The sequence below is a fragment of the Triturus cristatus genome, chromosome 1_2 (assembly GCF_964204655.1).
Source record: "Triturus cristatus chromosome 1_2, aTriCri1.1, whole genome shotgun sequence".
NCBI lineage: Eukaryota > Metazoa > Chordata > Amphibia > Caudata > Salamandridae > Triturus > Triturus cristatus.
In genome coordinates, this window is record NC_140580.1 from 899,519,488 (window position 1) to 899,539,008 (window position 19,521).

General features: G+C 45.4%; 1 protein-coding gene across 1 annotated transcript in view; it reads left to right on the forward strand.

Moving 5' to 3' along the window:
- Window positions 1–19,521, forward strand: part of MXRA8 (matrix remodeling associated 8) — a 127,291-nt gene that overhangs the window by 85,201 nt on the left and 22,569 nt on the right. Inside the window, exons 5-6 of the mRNA XM_085609589.1 lie at window positions 11,161–11,319; window positions 13,279–13,309. Of these exons, the coding sequence (XP_085465715.1) occupies window positions 11,161–11,319; window positions 13,279–13,309 (190 nt within the window). The remainder of the gene's footprint in view (window positions 1–11,160; window positions 11,320–13,278; window positions 13,310–19,521) is intronic.

Genomic DNA, 19,521 nt, shown 5'->3' on the forward strand with positions numbered 1-19,521 from the left:
CATTTCCTCCTCTCTCTTCTCTGGGGGAATGTTGGGTGCCTAGAAGGCAACCAGGCTCTCTGTATGATTGTTCTGCTTTCCTGCCAGAGGCAGCAGAGAGCTGCTTCGGGGTGTGCATGACACTCTTCTCACCCTTCATGAACTTTCCGTACACTGCTGGGAAACTTCTTTCAGTGCAGCAGGTATCTGGGTCTGGTGGGGGAGAATGGTGCAGCCTTTTGTGGGGGCATTGTTGGATACTTCGGTCCCATTACGTTTGCTGGACCTTGCTTGGCCACTTGACGCTTCTCGTAGCTGGGGTAGCTTTGCGCTTCCTGGGGCTCTCGCCAGGCTGGTGTTCACAGTCTCCCCCTTCAAAATGATAAGCAGCCCACAGGGGCAGGGCAATCTCTACTTTCCTTGGTGATTTGTCTCTAGTGCGTGCTGCACTTTGTGCACGGCCTGCCTGTTTCTTTTCTCATGTTTGGTGTTGCCGCGGGGCTTAGTTGGAGTGCCCTCGCAGTGCTGTCTTTACTTTCACTTTAGGCCATTGCAGCCTTAACAGTGATGCTGGCTGTTTCCTTGCAAAATTACTGTCTTTTTATTTCTGTACAGTACCTCCCAATAGCAACTAGGTGGCGCTGCAGGCGATTACAGGGAAGCCATGGCAGCTTTTCCTGATTGCTGGAGGTGCCCGTGTGGGGGAGGGACACTCAGTGTGTGTGAGGTGACGCTCCTGGGTGTAGAATCGGATGCAGGCCAATCTACGCTCCTCACCCCTGCAGACGGGTACTCCCATCAAAGCCTGGGTACTTCCACCACGGCAGCCTCCCTGATGCTGGGGCCACGCTGTGCTCCTTTCTACTGCTGGTGAGGTGCAGCAGACGGATACCGGCAGGAGCACTTCATGCTGGACTGCTGTACCTCCTTCATGCACCGTGCAGTGGACAGCACGCAAGTGAGGTGCCACACTTTCACAGCGGCTGACAACGGCGAGGTGTACGCATGCAAGCATAAAAGCGCAGCGGGCTCTTTTCTCTTTTCCTTGGTGCCGCTGCTTGGGCGAGGTCGCAGGGGCACTGCAGGCTCCTCTCGACCCTGGGAGCAGGGCCACTGACTCTTTTGCCGCTCTGTGCAAGGGTAGTGGTGGCACTCCTTATTTGTGGCAGTGACCACTTTAGGCTTGTACAGCAGCAAGGCTCGTGCAGATGATGGCCTTGGCACCCGGAGCAGAGGGACGGCTGGCGGGTGCTGCAGAGAGCTCCGCAGGGCCTTTTCTTTCCGTCCCACGTCTCTTCTTGAAGATTGCACTGGTAGATGGGCAGCGCTGCAAGCCTCACCTTGAGGGTCCGGATGCCTCCGACATCGGCGTTGCGCTCATAGCGCTACTTGGGCCCACTTCCACAAGCAGGAAGCAGTACGGATCCCGATATCCTCAATCACAGGGTGACCTCTTGGGCTGCACGGCATGGGGTCAGAACCCATCGTCGCCAATGCAGTGTTGTGGGCCCTAGGCCCACATGCTACTAAATGATAGACACCAACACCGTGGGTATACTGGTTAACTGGCCAAGAGCACGGGCATCCGGGCCCTTTTATTAGCAGGCTCACATCACTTGTGACGCCTGTGGTAGATGGGTGTGGGGTGCTAGTGTGTGCAGCCCTCGAGTGCGTGGCTGGCAAACTAAGTTCCTGCTGATACACTAGAACGTGTCCAGCATGACACTGCAATATGGAGAAATTCAGATTGCCACATTTGCTTTAGTGTATTGGTTAGTAGTTAATGGTGACACTGCGTTTGGCAACCATACAGTGTGAGCAAGCTGCACTCTCCTCCCATGAATATACTTAGGGCTCTGGTACTTACGTTGTTTTCTTAACAAATTAAGGCTGCGTTTTGCACATATTGCAGTGGCTGAAGAGAGACTGAGAATTTCTGATGGAGGCAGAGAGAAAAAGAAAGGAGAGAGGGACCCTTTGTCGGGTGGAGAGAGAGAGAGATTGACTTTAAGTGTCTTTGAAGGCACAGTATCTCTCTTCATTCCAATTTATTATATACATCTCAACCCGGTCTGATGGCTTAAGAGTGGACTAAAATGCGCCCACTTTCGGGGCCTGTGTTTGACCTCATGGCAGTGGCGGCTGCCACATACAAAAAGTGTTAGGCAGGGGGAGGGGACATGTGGGGGAGCACGGGGGAGGGGAACGAGGGACTATCTGTAATAATAATACAACTAAATAAAAAAGTTAAACTTGCCTGCTGCCGGCAACCTCCCTCGTCGTGTCTCGGTGCTGGGACTTTCTTGTCCCAGCAAACACTGTGACTATGTCACAGACTCCCTATCCAATCAGAGCGGGGTTTGGACTGAGCGGGCTGGAAAGACGCTCCGCTCAGGTCAGGGAGTCTGTGGGGTTTCTCTAACCCGGCTATTCAATACATGTGTGTTTTGGTCAGCCTGAGACTGCCGGCCACACACACATGAGCACTAAGGGAGTGCACATAGCACTCCTCCTCCCCCTCCCATGCCTCGGCCCCGCCCCTCCGTGTACACGCTGGCTGAGCCAACGTCTTAAAAATAAAACGAACATGAAATATTGTTTTTTGTTTTTTGCTGCTGGCTCTGCGTCAATGTGGTGACACTCCTCTGCCATTGCGGAAGAGCCGCCCTGCCTCATGGTCACAGGTTCAAATCCCAGCGGGTCCACTCAGCCTATCATCCATCTGGGGTCAATAAAATGAGTAACAATGAGTACAACAAACATCTGTTATTCAGCGCCAAGATGCCTGCAAGGTGACCGTGCGCTTTACAAATACACACTTTATGTTATCCTCCATTAGCCAAGAGCCGGCCTCCCATGTGTGCAGCGAGAGATGCCTGGTGCGCTGCTGAGCAGAGGTTTGCAGAGCCGGCCACGAAGCAGTGGAAAAAGCCGAGCAGCTGAGGCTAGATAGCGCCCAGACACGGCACCTGCCCCACTGAGGTGGCGCGCCCGTCAGGACTCCGGCCTTGGCCCCCAAACGAGTCGGGAACCCACAATCCTGCCAGACGTCTGCCTAAACCAACAACATGTACGAAACGAGCAATTAAAAGAAGGAAACAGTTTTTAACATGCGTCTACTGTGGAAAATTCCAGTTTCACTAGTCTAAAGCGAAAAACAAAAAAGGGACTCAAAAAACAAATCCTAAACTGTATTATGGCCCAGGAACTGGAGCAGGACTGACTGTTTCTCGCAGAGTCAATCTGATTTACTCACAATTTTTTCGTAAAACTCTGTAACACAGGTTAGACATCTGGTGGCCTGATTTTAAAAAAAACATAATCTGTGTCCATTTGTTTTCAATTTCAGCCACCTTTTCATCAGCCTGAAACAGTTAAAGTAAAACATACAATTAACATCTGCAGCAAATGACTGCAATTCTTTGTTGGAATTTTGGATGAAATAGATTTTATGGAGGTGTAATACCTTTTATTGGAGTAAGGCAAAGAATATGCACATTTTAAAAGGCCTGTGCTGGATTCAGGGCCCTCGGAGGGGGGAGGGGCTGTCCTCCATCTTCATTAAAGAGGCCTGAGTGGACTTGAAGGTTCTTATATTTGTAACAGCCATACAGTTGTGCGAGTCCAAAGAAAAAATTAACCCCTCTGAGTTTTGGGAATGTTTTTCGAGGGCGGCCAGGGGATATGAAAAGACTGGGATAGTATATCCTATTTCCAAATATACATGCCTTTCGAAAGAAAACACGATTGGCAAACATCTAAAGAATGACTAAGTACAATTTTAGAAAACGAATAAGAGATAGACGTGTTGCTGGTTAACCATGTTAGGTACTTGTTTGTTTGGGCAGGCTTGTGGATTTTTTCGGAGGGGTTTTAAAAGGTTTTTGGTGATATCCGTCCGAAATTTTTCATGGTTGTAGTTGTATCAACGAGCCCATTTTGTGTACTCCTGAGAGGGTTAAATTGGTATATTATTTATGATCTCAAAATACTGTTTCCTGCTGGAGGCAGACTCAAGTCAATAAGTTATTTTCATTTCTTGCACCCTGCATGTCCTGACTTCCCGAGACCCAGCTGGTTTGTTCATCAAGTTCTGCAGTCTTTGCTGGATGCTACCACGTTATAAGGCGGACTTCAGGTTTTGTAGAGGGAGTTCCAGGGGAGCAACGGAAGGCCTGCATTGTGGGGGGACGCACGCCTAACATGTCAGAGGAGGGCTGCAGGCATGCTGCAAAGGAATATTTAAAAAGCAACTTCAAGCTTGCATGGACAGAGAGAGAGAGAGAGAGAGAGAGAGGGGTTGGGAGAGAGAGAGAGAGAGAGAGAGAGAGAGAGAGAGAGAGAGAGAGAGAGAGAGAGAGAGAGAGAGAGAGAGAGAGAGAGAGAGAGAGAGAGAGAGAGAGAGAGAGAGAGAGAGAGAGAGAGAGAGAGAGAGAGAGAGAGAGAGAGAGAGAGAGAGAGAGAGAGAGAGAGAGAGAGAGAGAGAGAGAGAGAGAGAGAGAGAGAGAGAGAGAGAGAGAGAGAGAGAGAGAGAGAGAGAGAGAGAGAGAGACCTATTTGCTGTATGGATGGAAAAGAATACCAGCAGCAATGCATCATGGAGGTGCTTCCATGGGCCCTTTATGCTAATCTAGCAGACTAAACTTAAAATGCACAAAGATATTTGAACAAAAATAAAAATGCACAAAACATATGAAGACTCGAGCTGTTCAGCTGAGGAGGTTGAAAGAGGCTGAACTGGATTGACCCCTTCCCTGTTTCCCAATCAGGGGAAGGAGCTGGGGTCTCTAAGGAGTTTAAAGTTTCAAGTTTATTTTTATTTATGATTATGGAACTCCATAGAGGTCCCCATAAAATCATAAAATGACATGCATGAGAATAAGATGCTGTTCTAATTTGCAATTGATTACACATAATACAATGTTCTACCCCATCATGAGAGCAGACAGTCATAAACAATATCCAAGGTTCAAAAGGCGTTCATTTAATAGGATCCCAACAAACAGCAGCATGTTATGCAGAGCAACATATAAAGTGTAAGGGGTTGGAAAATATATATATAGAGAAGAATAGTTTGTATCAGTGCTTAATTTGAGCCGGAGATTTCCGGTGCTGAGCACCGGCACTTAATTGGTTTCCCGTGCTCGGCACCGGCACCTAATTTTCAACACCACACTTAGGGCAGTCTGCCACAAGGTGCCGCTGCTCATCTAATTTAGAGATGAGCAGTATAACAGTTGTTTAGGAAAACAATAGACATGAAAAAATTACTCATACCTGCCTCCCCAGCCATTCCTTTAGCTTTGGGGACCTGGAATAATCTGAACTGTCGCATTTACATTCGAGAGAGATGGTTAGTAGTGGTTTTGGTGACGATGGGTAGTGCAAGCTGCAGTGGACTCCCGGTCAGAGCCCTGGCACTTAATTTTTTTACAAATTAAGCCCTGGTTTGTATACCACAAAAATGCAAACAAACAATAAAATTGCCTTATACATATAAGATAAAAATTGCCCACATAATAAACTACCAGCCTCTACAAACTACCGACTGATGCACCGTAATATAATGAGGAGAGATGGGCTCTACCAATTCAACTAATAGCCCATCTCCAGCAAGAGTGTGCTGTGCATACTAGAAGCTAGTTCCATTTTCTTGACGCTGCTACTCCAGTGCCCATGTGCTGAGCCTCTGACCTAACCACTGGACACTAGCGTAACAAAACTTGAGGGCTCCCCTCTGCAAACTATATCAAGGCCCCCCTTCGGACTCAGTCAGGCGCTGTCACGCCAGGGTACTGTGCTGAGGGAGCCCCCTGAATGACAGACAATAGACGAGTACTTATAACATCTTATTTAAAGGGAGCCCTGGCACTCACCATAACGTGAATTACACCCATCAGTAAAACAAAATATATGAACTTGGAAAAGCATATCTGACACTGTAGGTATCACAGAAATCTGTATATTGCAGCTTCCAGAGCATGGTGCCTGATTGAACAGAAGCAACCTAAAATGCATAAGTGAACAGCATCTGATGACACTCGGAGATTTACTGCTTGCTATGGCTGTCACATTATAGGAATAGTTCCTGGCATGTTTAATAGAACAGTATACCACAAGTACAAATACACATGTACATAACAATGTATACACATCCACACAGCACCGTGTCAAATGGGAAACCTCCAGCTAGCCATAAATGTTTAGCCAACATCAATGTGCATTGTGGTACTCATAGTTGTGTCATTACAGTGCTGATGCCTCACTGGTACCTGTTGTGGGTGAGTGAATAAAGGTTGCACTGCCTCTATTTATGAGTTACTTCCTGTAAGTGTGAGTATTCTTTAACTTCTCCTGCCTGTGCTGTATGCGTTTTTTGAGAAAGACTCTTGCTCTGTTGCTCCCGTTGCTATTGCATTCCAGTGCAAGAACTGTAGTGAACCCTATTCTCCCTACCTGTGATCTCAGCACTTAGGCAAACAGTCTTAAGTGTCGTACTGAAGAGGCAGACCTGACAGAACCAAGGGAGTGGGGCTGAAGTGGAGGTAGGACTGGGCATGGTGAAAAAGACAGCCTAAAAAAATATGAGTGAAAAAGAAAGGACAGTAAAGCAAAGGAACAGTGAAGGACAAGGAACAATGGAGGGCATGGAAAGGTAGGGTATAAGAAAAAGGAAAAAAAGAGAGAGGTGAAGGAAAAAAAGGGAATGGAATATATCGAACAATGAGAAAATGTAAATGGCGGAAAAAACTAGAATGAGAATGAAAGAGGGTGATAGAATGAAAAAGTAGAAAAAAATAACCAAGAATTCAAGACTGGGAAGAAATAACAAGAAATGAATCAGTCAGGAAAACGCATACACAGAAATAAAGTCACAGGAAGAGAACACATGAGTTGAAAGAAGGAAGTGAGAGATAGAAGGATAGAAAGAGTAAGCTATAAGGATGAGGAATGGCAAATGGAGCAAGAGTAGGAAACCATGGCCGAGAGACAGTGCTAGAGTGGGTGGCAAAAAAGAGAGAGAGAGATTTCCATTGCAAAGTGGATAACGAGTTCAAACTGGATGGTCATCGATGTAACTCGATCAGTGGTGCAATGGAAAGGGAAAGGTGAAAAACATAGAACTTACAATAGAGAGAAGTGAGAGAAGAAATAGTAGCTTGAGCTGAAAGAAAAATTGGGAATTGTATCCTGGTGCTGAGTAGGTGTGAGTCTAGTTATGCCAAGTACCAAGTTGGACTACTCCAAAAGTCTGGTCTTTAGCTTATTGTGGAATTCAAGAAGAGAGGATAAAAGTAAGAGGAAATCAGGAAGCTAGAAAATGCATGTGAGGAAATAAAAGAAGTAAAAGTTAAGGGAGGAGTAGTTGGAAAACTGGGATTACAGAAGAGAGAACATTTCCGAGGTAGAGGTGGTGGTGAAGTACCACTGAGTGATGATAGTGAGGGAATGAGAGGAATGGGGCTGGAAGTAAGAGATGAACTGAACGGATAGAGGTATTTAATGGTCAAAGATAGGATTGAATGTGAAAGGGAGAATGAATGGTATAGAAATTAGAGATCATATAGTGTAAAGGGGGAAGGCAAATGGAAGGATGGAGTGGAGAACAAGAGTTGGGGTCAAGTGAACCTGGGAGAGATTGAGGTGAGTGTGGGATAGGCAGCAATAAACTTTGGAGAATTAAAGCTATAGAGTTGGAGGTAAGCAGCAAATTGGCACAGACAGAGTGAACTATTGAGAGATGGAGGTACAAAGTAATTGAGAGAAATAGAGGAGTGGGCAAAGCTGTCTTTCATAGATAGAGAACAGGAAGTGGAGGTGTGAGGGAACATGGTAGAGGCATGATAATAAGAGACATTGATTTGGATGTGAAGGGAAAGCAGGAAGAAATGTATGTAATAGGAGTATAGACATGGAGTTAAGAAGGAAACTGGGAGAGGGATGAGATTAGGATGGGGAGGAAGTAAAACTGGGAAATATAGAAGTGAGAATGACAGAGGTGCAGGTGAGAAAGGGGTTTGATACATTGGTAAAGGGTAAACATAATGGAGGAATGAGAGCTTAGGTCAATTGTTGCATTTCAAATTGATTTTGTTATAGGCAAAGTTAGCAGTTTTGATCACTGTCATTTTTAATAGGCTCCTATCACTATGTCTGTGCCCTAGGGTTGTCCACGTCACAGAGAATTTGTACTTTTTGAGCCACTAGCCTCACCCTCCATCTTGTAAATAACAGCAAAACTATGTTTGAAGTGCCCTGATCTCTCTCTAAGTGCAGAATCTGTTGATTTATTTTAACCTAATTGTATCACTGGAAAACCTGCTGATATTTTGGGAGTAGGTTGCAAAGATGAGGTGGTTGAAAGCAGCGAGTGGCAGAGTAATTGTTCGTTTGTGGCCTCCTCAGTGCTGTGCAAGAGGTCTCCCTTTGTTTTTGTTACCTCACTGGAAGGCTCCTAGCAGTTATTATGTGTTTTAATGTCTTACTGCATGTTTCCCGAGAGTCTACTTGCGACCATTACTGGGAGTGGTTTGCTTCCCTATGATATTGCATTGCAATGTCACAACAGGAAAACCTGCCGCCCAAAACCGGAAGTATCCTCTTCTAGGATGTTAGCTTCCAGCAAAGAGTGCAATGACACATTTACTTTGCTTTTTGTGGTCATGGGGTTAGAAAAAAATATAGATTACAAGTTCACTGGAGCTGCAGGAATCAAGCTCTGAACAAAAAAAGATTTCTTCCTCAATTTGTCATTACATTCTATCTTCTTTATCAGACATTCAACAGAAGTTTGAGATAATAAAATACGCCCATGTTTTTTAAAGTTTTTATTTCACTTCAGACTAAGGTCCTCATGTAGGCTACAATAATAAATCCAGTGGTAATGGGTACATTTCCCTCTAATTTAGCTTTCCTCTGGAAAAAAAAGGAATTATATGCCAGATGTAAAAAGAGTTGATTAGCAAATAGTAGTTGCAAATTGTACACCAATGTTTTGAGAATTTGGAAATTGATTTTGATATTGTGACCTGATCTATGTGCTATTAAGTCAGTTTGCAAAATCACCATTCAAAGTGGAGCATAATTGGACCTGCCTAATTACTATTCATGAGGTAGGTCACAAAAAGTGACCCTCTTGGTTTGGATGCCATCACATGAATGGTCAGCAGACTACCATGGCTGTGATTATATTTAAATTAAGCCTTTTTTAGGCACAGCCTAGGCAGCGCATGCGCTGCTTTGCGAGGCATGCTGTATTCAGGTATGGACTTGAAGCTCCGCCCACTCTCTGCCCATATTTTTCCTTGGCTTGTGTCATTGTCCACTGTAAACGGTGGCTTTTCATTGGTTAATAGGCTTAGTAGTCCTTCCTTAGTACCGTTTTGTCTAATTTTGTAACCTCCCATGAGGACACCCGTGTTACGTGTGTTGTTAAACCGTAGCCTTTAGTTACAGCCTCCGAGCTCTATTTTCTCAAATACCTTTGTCCTGCCTGCTGTTGCAGGCAGAACACGCTCTCTCCTAACGCTTTAAAAAAAAATCTTTATAGCACGGGCAATGCAATAGGTCTCGTTTTTGCGAGTGTTTAATATATTGGAATTATAAATGACAATGCCTTTTATGTATCTGTTTTCAAAACAAACCATAAATAATTAGCATTGTCATTTACAATGCTAATGGCTCAAACTCTCCTGAATGCGAGACCTATTGCATTGCAAATGCTGTTTTTTACATGCAACAGGTTTTACTTAATAGAAAATACTGTATTCAATTTTTTAATTTTTTTAAGCTTAAGATTTAAAGTGGTTTTTACATTCGCAAAAGCAAACGAGTTCCACGGTGGTTCCTTCCTTGTATTTAACTGGTTACCACCTCCTTTGAAGAGTCAGTAACCTATCAATGGTTTGAAACAAATTCTGATCACAAATCATTGATACGCAGCATTCTGAATCACACTTGATGCCCTAAACATGCTCTTTACAAATTGCGATCTATTTCTATACCCATATTGGGATTCAGTTAGCATTTACCGTATCACAAAATGGGTTTAGAACATGCTAAAAGACATGTAGGGGTTGCAAACCCTGTGATTTACTGAATCTCAGGGTTTGTACCCACTAAATTACTTTGTACATCTGGTCCAACGCATATACAATTATCCTTTCTTGTGGCAATAGCACGCTTGTGATGCAATTTAAGTACACTACTTGTGCAGTAACGCTTAAGGAGACAGCAGCCCTGCAAAGGTTTTCAGGTCCATGTGTGACTAACTACTCTAGTCCGGGTTTTTTATCCTTTGAATTCTGAGACATGCAGTCTTGTTTATTCCATTATAAAACAAAGCCTACGCATCCCAGAATTCCTAGAAAAAAACGTAGACTGGGGCAGCTCATCGTACATGGATCTGGGAAACATGTATACTGGGGGAGAGGATCTAGCCTGACGGCTAGAGCAGTCGCCCTCCAAGCGGGGGAACCGGCTTCGACTCGAGTTGCGGCAGGGACGCTCAACATCCTGTGATTGTGGGCAAATCACTTAATCCGGTCAAGTTCGTGCTATATAAAATTCCGAAAAAAATATATAAAGCTTTCTGCTATACTAGTCTGTACATTAAAAATAAGGAAGTTTCGCATTGCGCAATCTGAAGCTAAATCAATGGCCAGAGAAGTAGAGACAAACTACAATCTATAATTCTTAGTTGTGCAAAGCTCTTAACAAGCAGCAACACGATTTATTATCTACTGTTTCCTTCCTCCCTCTCCCACACGTTTTCTTTCCCTCTTCCACTTTATTCTCCCACTCATATTCTTGTTCGTCGTGGTGTTTTTAGAGCAGATAACATGACAGAACACAATGTTTCCTCTGTCTCTTTCTCCTATTCCATCCTTCCCCCTTCTGTTTCCTGCAGCGCTTAGAAAACAGCTTTGAGACATCATAAGTGCTATGGAGGCCAACATCATAACATTTCGTTCGCTATTTCTGTCCCTCTGCATGCACTTTCCCATCCCGCCCGATCCTCCCTTCCTTATATCCCATCCATTCCATGTGTCTCTTTTTCCCTCTTTCTCGATCCTGTTTCTTCTCAGTGCCGTACAATGTATAGCTTGAACACCTTATGCGTAAAGTCACACTGCTCTACAATGAACACACCTGAGTTCTCTCTTACTTGTCTTTCTCCAGATTCGAGTGTGGGAAACGAGCATAAAGTGATCAACGTCATCATTCCGGAGCACCGCAGCCACTTTTTCCAACAGCTGGGCTACATCCTGGCAACGCTTCTCCTCTTCATCCTCCTCCTCACCATCGTGGTCCTCGTCACCCGGAAGCGGCAGAAGAGAGGTGAGAAAACATGCGCATGCTGGCCTCACCTGGAAAGGCCTGTCATCATCGGCTGGCACTGATGCTGGCCATCACCAAAATCGACTTTCAACAGCTCGCTCTGGCTTGGGGCAGTGTGAGGGCAATAGTACCACGGTCTACCCTGGAGCTTCTGTAGAGGGGCACTCTCTGCTGAGGTTTCTATAGAGTGGCACACCCTGCTGGGCATCCTATAGTGGTCACAGACGGCTGGGGCTTCTGTGTTGTGGCCCTCCAGGCTGTGGCAGTTGTGGCGAGGGCAGACTCAACTTGGCTACCTGTAGAGTGGCACTCCAGCTGGCACCTATGTAGTGTGGCACTCCCTTCAAGGTCACCTGTACTGTGGCTGTCTCTTCTCTTCAGGGTTTTCTACAGAGTGGCACTCCTAGCTAGCACCTATGTAGTGTGGCACTCACTTCAAGGTCGCCTGTACTGTGGTTGTCTCTTCTCTTCAGGGCTTTCTACAGAGTGGCACTCCCAGCTAGCACCTATGTAATGTGCCACTCATTTGATGGTCTCCTGTAATGTGGCTGTCTCTCCTCTTCAGGGATTTCTACACAGTGGCACCCCCAGCTAGGACCTGTGTAGTGTGACACTCTCCCTGGGACTTCTGTAGTGTTGCGCTCTCTGCTGAGACTTCTGTGGTGTGACCCTCTCATCTGTGGCGCCTGTAATGTGTCACTCTCCGCTGGGGCTTTCCTAGCCTGGCACTTCCTATCAGTCAACTATCTGTGTCCAAGAACCACCTCTGTCACTTTTCATATGTCTTCATGTTGCGTTCATTCTCTCATTCTTGACTTCCTCGTTCTGCAGAACGTGCCGCTGGACTGTCTCGTGATACGAACACCTGTCGGACCTTCAGTCGTTAGCATGCCTGTGTGTCTATGACCGTTTACCATCTCAATCACTGTGTAGCTTTTTCTCCTCCAGATAGGTTACTCTCACACATTCTGCCTCCCATTTATCTTACTTGTTGTGCCTTGTCTTCCATCTCTCTTCTGATTATCACTACATTAGCTCTACTCACATACTTAGGCTCTGTACTAATTATTTGATCGAGCTAGAGGACAACAAAGAAGGGCAGTTTCGGGGTACCGGCTATTTGGAGGAGCAGCAGCAGTGGGACATGGGATAACACAACTTGGAAGCAGTGAAGGTTAATGGGCTGATTAAGTAGTAATCCATATGGAAAAAAGCTAGTAGTCTCTGACAAGGGACATAGTTACCAATAGTGGAGCAAGTGCAGTGGCACCAGGGGTCAGGGATTTGAAGGCAGTACTGTACCCCAACCATGACTGTTTTTTACTATGGTAATCGGGCTGTGAGGGAGCATGTACTTGTTCGCATGAGGGCCTGCTGCACCTTTACTACACTACTGCCTGGGCACAAGGTGACTGTAATGCTCATGCTTCCATAGGTTACCACATAGAGGTCTCCACATGGCCATTGGGTAGCCCAGCTTTGGGTCCAAAGGGCACTGAATAAGGACCCCTGATGCTCGGGCAGATTTCGAAAGGAGATATCTTGAGCCTGGAAGTGGCTGAGGTTCAGGGTATCAGAGCCAGTGCAATATGGACAAGTCAAAAAAAGCTTAGGGGATATACCAACGAGGCATGTCCCGGATACAGTGGGGTGGCCACATGCCTTCCTGTCACCAGGACACCATGTTTATTAAGCAAACTACTGCAATCTGGAAATGGCAGTCTTGGTTTATGATGGAGCCAATCCAACTGGGTTGTCCGATTGAGCTGCTCATGGGGGGAACCCGTGGGGTCCCGGAGACGCGGTTCTGTCTTGCCAGCCTACTGCACCCAGAACACTCCCCTGAGTTCGATCCCCACAGCTGAACACACAGGAGGAAGGGACAACAAAGGACGAAGAAAACCTTTCGTAGAGGGGAATCGCTTTGACTAATTATAATCCTTTTATTTCCTCATATAGGTGTTGGCTATAGTGTGAAGAAAGCAGATGAGTAAGTAAAAGTTATTGCCTTTCGTTTGTTCATTATTTCGTTTTGATTTCAAGTAATTTTTATTTTATAAATGCATTCAAAATGATACAGTACAATGACAATAGTAAATTCCATAGAATGTCCACATAAGAAAGAGTCAATGAAAACAATTATTGGAAAGACATTAAGATGTTGCACTCTAATAATCATTTATTCAGTATTTATTAAGTTGTTTGTAAAGCTGAACGTCAGCTTGTGGTTGCTTCAGAGCAGAAGACTGTGGTTTCTAACATTAGCAGTCACACAGTCAGGTTATGAAGACAGTTTTTAAAAACTATTGTTTGTTTTTCAGTTTTATTTTGTTCAGTTTACAAGGCTCATTTGCCTAATTGCTGGAAAATGAGAGTAAAAAAGGGTACCAAAAATAACGTGAGGACAGACCGACGTTGACAACATATGTTGAGAGGGAAAACTGACAGAAGAAAGAGTTTGAGGGTTTCTGCTGAACTGTGCAGGGGCTTCCGAATGAGCGCGGTGCATGATATTGAAATGCATGCACATGTTCAAAGATGTAACAATGTTAATCATCATCAATAAAGAAACAAAGCATTGCACAAAAAAGGCATCTGCAACATTGAGCACCCATGTTACACACATAGTGGGAGCCGCTCTAGCTGACCGCGAATGTGCTGCTGTTCACTACTAAACTTAGAATACAGAGGGCCGCAGTCCTTGCCACAAAATAGTAGCACCCAAAACACTGTTCACAGTCTCTAGCTGATCAGTTGTAAAATTACAGTTAAACACACTGGATAAACAGAGCGGCCTGTAGGGAAAGCGCACCCCATTCAAGTATGGCAAACTCAAGTATGTCAGAGCATCTCAGTAAAGATGAGGGAGCCCTACATTTAGGCTAGAGAAGCACAGGTAGTGCCGGGAAGCAGGTTGCGCTGACGGCCCTGCGCTTGGGGGATTCTTGGTATCCTCGTTTGAACTAACTTGAACTAACTTGCCCATTTTTAAAAAAGCATTTCTTGATTCTATTTGCATTGTTGTGTTAACATGTTTTAAACGTCTGGGGGCATAATTAAATTGTTGTACCTACTTGCCGCATGCCGATCACCTCTCCCCGGTCCACCGCAGCTATAGTGTGCTGATTGAGTGGAGGGAGCACGGGTTGATGGCTACGGCTTTCTCGAGTTTTACTCACTTCCGGCTGCACATTTTACGCCGCCATTTTTAGACGCGCTCTAGTCGTCCTCACTGATTCGCCCACCGCAGCTTCAAAACCAGCTGATGGGGCCGACGCGCAGATGACGCGCCAGTGGCGCGGCGGTGGTGCGCCAAAGGCAAGCCCGTCTGCGCCCGACCGAGCCTGGCCGGGACCAGGGGCCAGTACCCCTGTCCCCCCGCTGGTCTATAGTGCAGAGATGCTTCGGACCCTTGCCACGAGCAAGCTCGCCTTAGAGGGAAATGCTCACACGATGCTGCGGGCCAAACATTTATTGAGGACTGATGTCATGCCCATGCCATTTCATTCAATGTCACAGGGTAATGTCAGTGTCCCTAGAGCAGGGGGTCTAAATGTAGCGGTTTTAAACACACGCTCTCTACAAAAGCACCATATTGAGGTCTTCTCTCTGTTACAAGATGGTGATATTAGCACTTACAGAAACGTGGTTAGGGGACAGGTCAGCCCCAGACCTCATCGCAGCACTCCCAATAGAGTTTGATGCCTTCTGGCAAAACAGACCTGGGGACACTAGAGGAGGGGGGGTGGTGTTTCTTTTTAAAAAGAGCCTAATGGTCACTAAAATAACAGCAGAACATTGCGATAATGCAGACATCTTGGGGGTAAAAATCTCCTTCAAATCTTCCTGCATTGTACTTATGGTAGTCTTTCGGCCCCCGAGGACCACCCCTAGCTTTAATGAGCTTTTTCTGGAACTTATCACTGATTTATGTTCCAGATACAAGCGTCTTCTAGTAGTGGGGGATTTCAACTACCATTGGGATAAGACACAGAGAGAGTCAGCAGCGGGTCGATTTGAGACCGCCATGCTCTCAATGGACCTTCAGCAATTGGTCAACAGTCCCACCCATGTCCAGGCCGCACGCTTGATCTTATCTGGACCTCGCAGCCTTGGGCAGTGATTACAGATATCAGCCCCTGCGCCTAGTCTGACCACTCGCTGCTCAGATGCTGGGTCCCAAGCGATAGCCAATTATCACAGCCCCCACCTCTATGGAGAAGGGTCAGAATCTGGAAAAATATTGAGGCAGGTCACTTAACAGCTACCCTACACTCCATTCCGCCCCCTAGAACAGAAATAAACAATCTGGACCAGGAAAGTGAAGCCTTACTGACCCATCTACAGCAAACTATAGATATAGTGGCACCAATACGGAAAGAAAAAGTCAGAGATAAAGGAAAGGGGGCCCCATGGTTCAATTAACCAATAAGGGAGAAAAACAGCATCTCTGCCAAGCTGAAAGACGGTGGCGAAAAAGCTATGCGCCTGCAGAGCTAAATGCCTATAAAATCCTTCTTTCCGTCTACAAATCAGACATCTTGGCAAGGAAAGCGGAGTATTACGAGGGAAGGATTGCTCTGGCAGAAAACAAACAGAAAGAGACTTTCACTATTCTTAAAGAACCCAGTCAGAAAACAGAGAAGAAATCCGCAATCACATCTTTGGACTGCAATGCCTTTAAGGATTTCTTCCTTCAGAAAGTCAAAGACATCATCTCGGAAATTGCTAGAACACCAACCGATCCTAGCTCCCTCCAGAAGATCTACCCCTCTCCTTGCTCCATCAGTCAGCTTTCTAATCTCCCCAAGATTGACTCAATCACCTTAGCATCATTAGCAAACTGCACCAAATCAGGCTCCCGGGTCGACCCGTGTCCTCCAAGGATCTTTCAAATGGCCCTGCCAGGGCTATAGAAACAGATCCTGGATTTACTTAACAACACTTTAGTTATGGGTCATCTACCGACAAACTTTTAAAGTACCCAGGGTCATGCCCCTGCTGAAAAAACCTGGTGCAGATACCCTGACCCTAAAAATTACAGACCCATCTCCCAGCTCCCCTTTCTAGCCAAGATGGTGGAACAGCATGTTCTAAAGATACTTTCTAAGTATTTGGAGGACCACCAGCTACTCCAAGCTAGACAGGCGGGTTTCAGAGCCCATCATAGCACAGAGCTAGTGATGATGGCTGTTCTGGACAAGCTCAGAGTTTTGGCAGATGATAAACAACCGAGTGCCCTGATTTTATTAAATCTGTCAGCGGCATTCGATACGGTCAGCCATAACATACTGCTGAACCGTCTCACCAATCTGGGTATCAGCGGGCAAGCATATCAATGGCTAAAGTCATTTCTTGCTGACCGCACCCAGAGAGTCCAGCTGGGTGAACAGTTATCTGCACTGGGCTCTCTGACCTGTGGGGTACCCCAGGGCTCTGCATTATCTCCACTTCTTTTTAATATCTATCTGCAACCCCTGGTGGAGACCCTGACTCATATGGACTGTCAGGTTTTTAATTACGCCGATGACACTCAACTTCTTATCCGGCTTAACAATTCCCGCCAGGCTCAGGAGTCGGCCAAAAAGTTGCTCAGGTTTACTCTAAACTGGATGACGGCCAATTCTTTAAAATTAAATCTGGATAAGACCGAAGTGCTTATCATTCCAACAAGGAACAGCCCCTGGTGTGATCTTTTCTGGCCTCCGGAACTAGGTGTAGCCGGGTACCAGTCCCGGTCGTAAAGAGCCTCGGCCTGAAAATTGACTCTGAACTATCCATGTCTTGCCAGGTCACCACGGTTGTGGGAACCTGCACTGGCCTACTCAGGCAACTGTGGAAACTTGCTCCTCTCCTGTCAACATCGTCACTACAATCAATTGTCTCCGCCACTGTCATCTCCAGGTTGGATTACGGGAATGCCCTTTACATTGGCTTCCCTCAGATGCTCATTGGGAGACTGCAGGTGGTACAGAACAATGCGGCCAGGCTTATTTTTGGACTTCCTAGAAAGACACATGCTACTCCTCTGCTACATAAACTACATTGGCTCCCTATCAAACAGAGAGTGCAGTTCATGGGTCTATGCATTGCCCACAAAGCAATCTACGGCCAGGCACCCAAGTATATAAAAGATCGCTTGAAGAAATACGTACCCGGCTGGACTCTACGATCTTCTGAGGCATGCAGGTTAGTTCCCCTCAGGTACATCTCTAAATCCAAGAGGGGTAGAGCATTCTCTGTTCTTCTCCCGCAGATCTGGAATGATCTGCTGGAACATCTTCGCAGGGAACCGGCTCTACTCACCTTTAGGAAGCACTTAAAAACTTTCCTATTTAAAGAGGCGTCAACCACCACTTAATCATCTGCCTCCGCCGCTGCTATTCTACTTCTGCACCAGTGACTGGCTCACTTTTCTCTAGAAGCGCTTAGAGACCTGTAGGTGATTTGCGCTATACAAAAGTCATATAACATAACATAACACTCTTGCCCTGAGGAAGCAACTTATAGTCACGAAACATGTATTGGCTGTTCAGCTTTTATAACTTCGAGATTCCTTTTGATACACCGATGAAATTTGGGATATGCATTCAAAATATATTTCAATATAAAGTTGAAACAAGGAATTTCAGTGAACCGGTGCCTTTATATAAAATGTATATCTCACCAAAAGTTTAATGACCTCTTCAGTCTCCCAACACAGACCTTTTCTCTCCATAAACCTTTAAGCGAAACATGTATTTTCTGAATGTTCCATAGTTTACGGTACAACACACAGCAGCCTAGTGTTAAAATCCTATGTAGGGCATCCAGTTTTAAAGACTCCAGGTTGATTTCCCTATTCAAACAAGCCATGGGATTGGATCAAATAAATCCATAACAACATTGGTGCCAATTTCATCAAATTTTCTAGCTACTCGTGATCCAGTTCTTCATGGCAGATTCGGTGGGGTGTACTGTGAGACAAATCCAACAAATGCCTTCAGAATCTATTTCCTTCAATTTGTAAACTAGAGTCGTATGACGAAAAACCCTAAACTCTTGCACTATAGGTTAACCCATGTATATATTCAGGGCCAGACTGGGAACTTAAACCGGCCCTGGCAAACTGCTCGGCTGGCCCCTGGGGAGTGGTAAGAGGGGGGTGCGGCAGAGCTGTTTGCTAGGGCGGATTTCGGGCGATTTTGTTACAGGGGGGCAATATTGCTGGCCCCTGGTAACAAAAACGGCCCCCACCCTGGCAGCCCAGCGGGAAAACGCCCGTGCCCACTACGGCCAGTCCGGCCCTGTATATATTTACTATAGTAAACCATAATCATCTGTTTAATTGGCTTATTGACCAAGGAGAGGCAAAGCTGAAAGCAGCCCCAAAGATGTGATATATGTGGATTTCCGGGATTACAATCTATTGGTATTATTGAACGGTAAATCAGGATATGTAAATATAGGTACCTTCTCCAAGGTTTCCTTCTTAATATAGATAGTTTTCTGTTCGTTGGTTTTGGGACCACTGATAAGTATAAAGGTTTTAATAAGTCTATTGTATTTCCACTTCCTTGGATAAAACCTGATTCAGTATGAATTTCCTGTTTCAGTCGCATAAGTCTTCAGTCTGATATCTAGGGGGGCATTCACTGTGTATACAAAAATATATTCATCATCAGCCCCTGTTTGTAAACCTAATATGTTCACTGAAAGTGATCTCAGTCTTCTGTCGGCACCTGTTCCAGTGTTCACTACCATTAATTGAAATGCAGTCTGGGTAATGCTTGCTAGTATTCACATTCAGTAAAGCACTCTGCATCACATATGAGGTCGGTGGACTACCCACACCTACCTGCAAAGAGCAGGTGCACTCGTATCCATGTAGCACAGCTGCTGTCTCAAGAGCGCACATCTTCCCTGACTTTCACTGCTCGATCTTGCGAGGTTGAACGTCACTTGTATCTTTAAGAACTGGGAAGCAGTGTCTTATAACTGGTGATCACGGAAATATTGTTCATTTGGAAAGTAACCAGGCAATTCACCCTATTTAGGAATAGTTGTGCATCAGTACAATTTTAGAGTATTCCAAAAGAGTGATCTGTCTGAAATTACATAGGTAACATAAGTAAGGTATGTGATATAGTTTAAAAGGGCTGCCCTAGGCTAGGCAAACAGCAGACCTGAGCTATTAATGTTTAAACTAACTGATTTGGATAT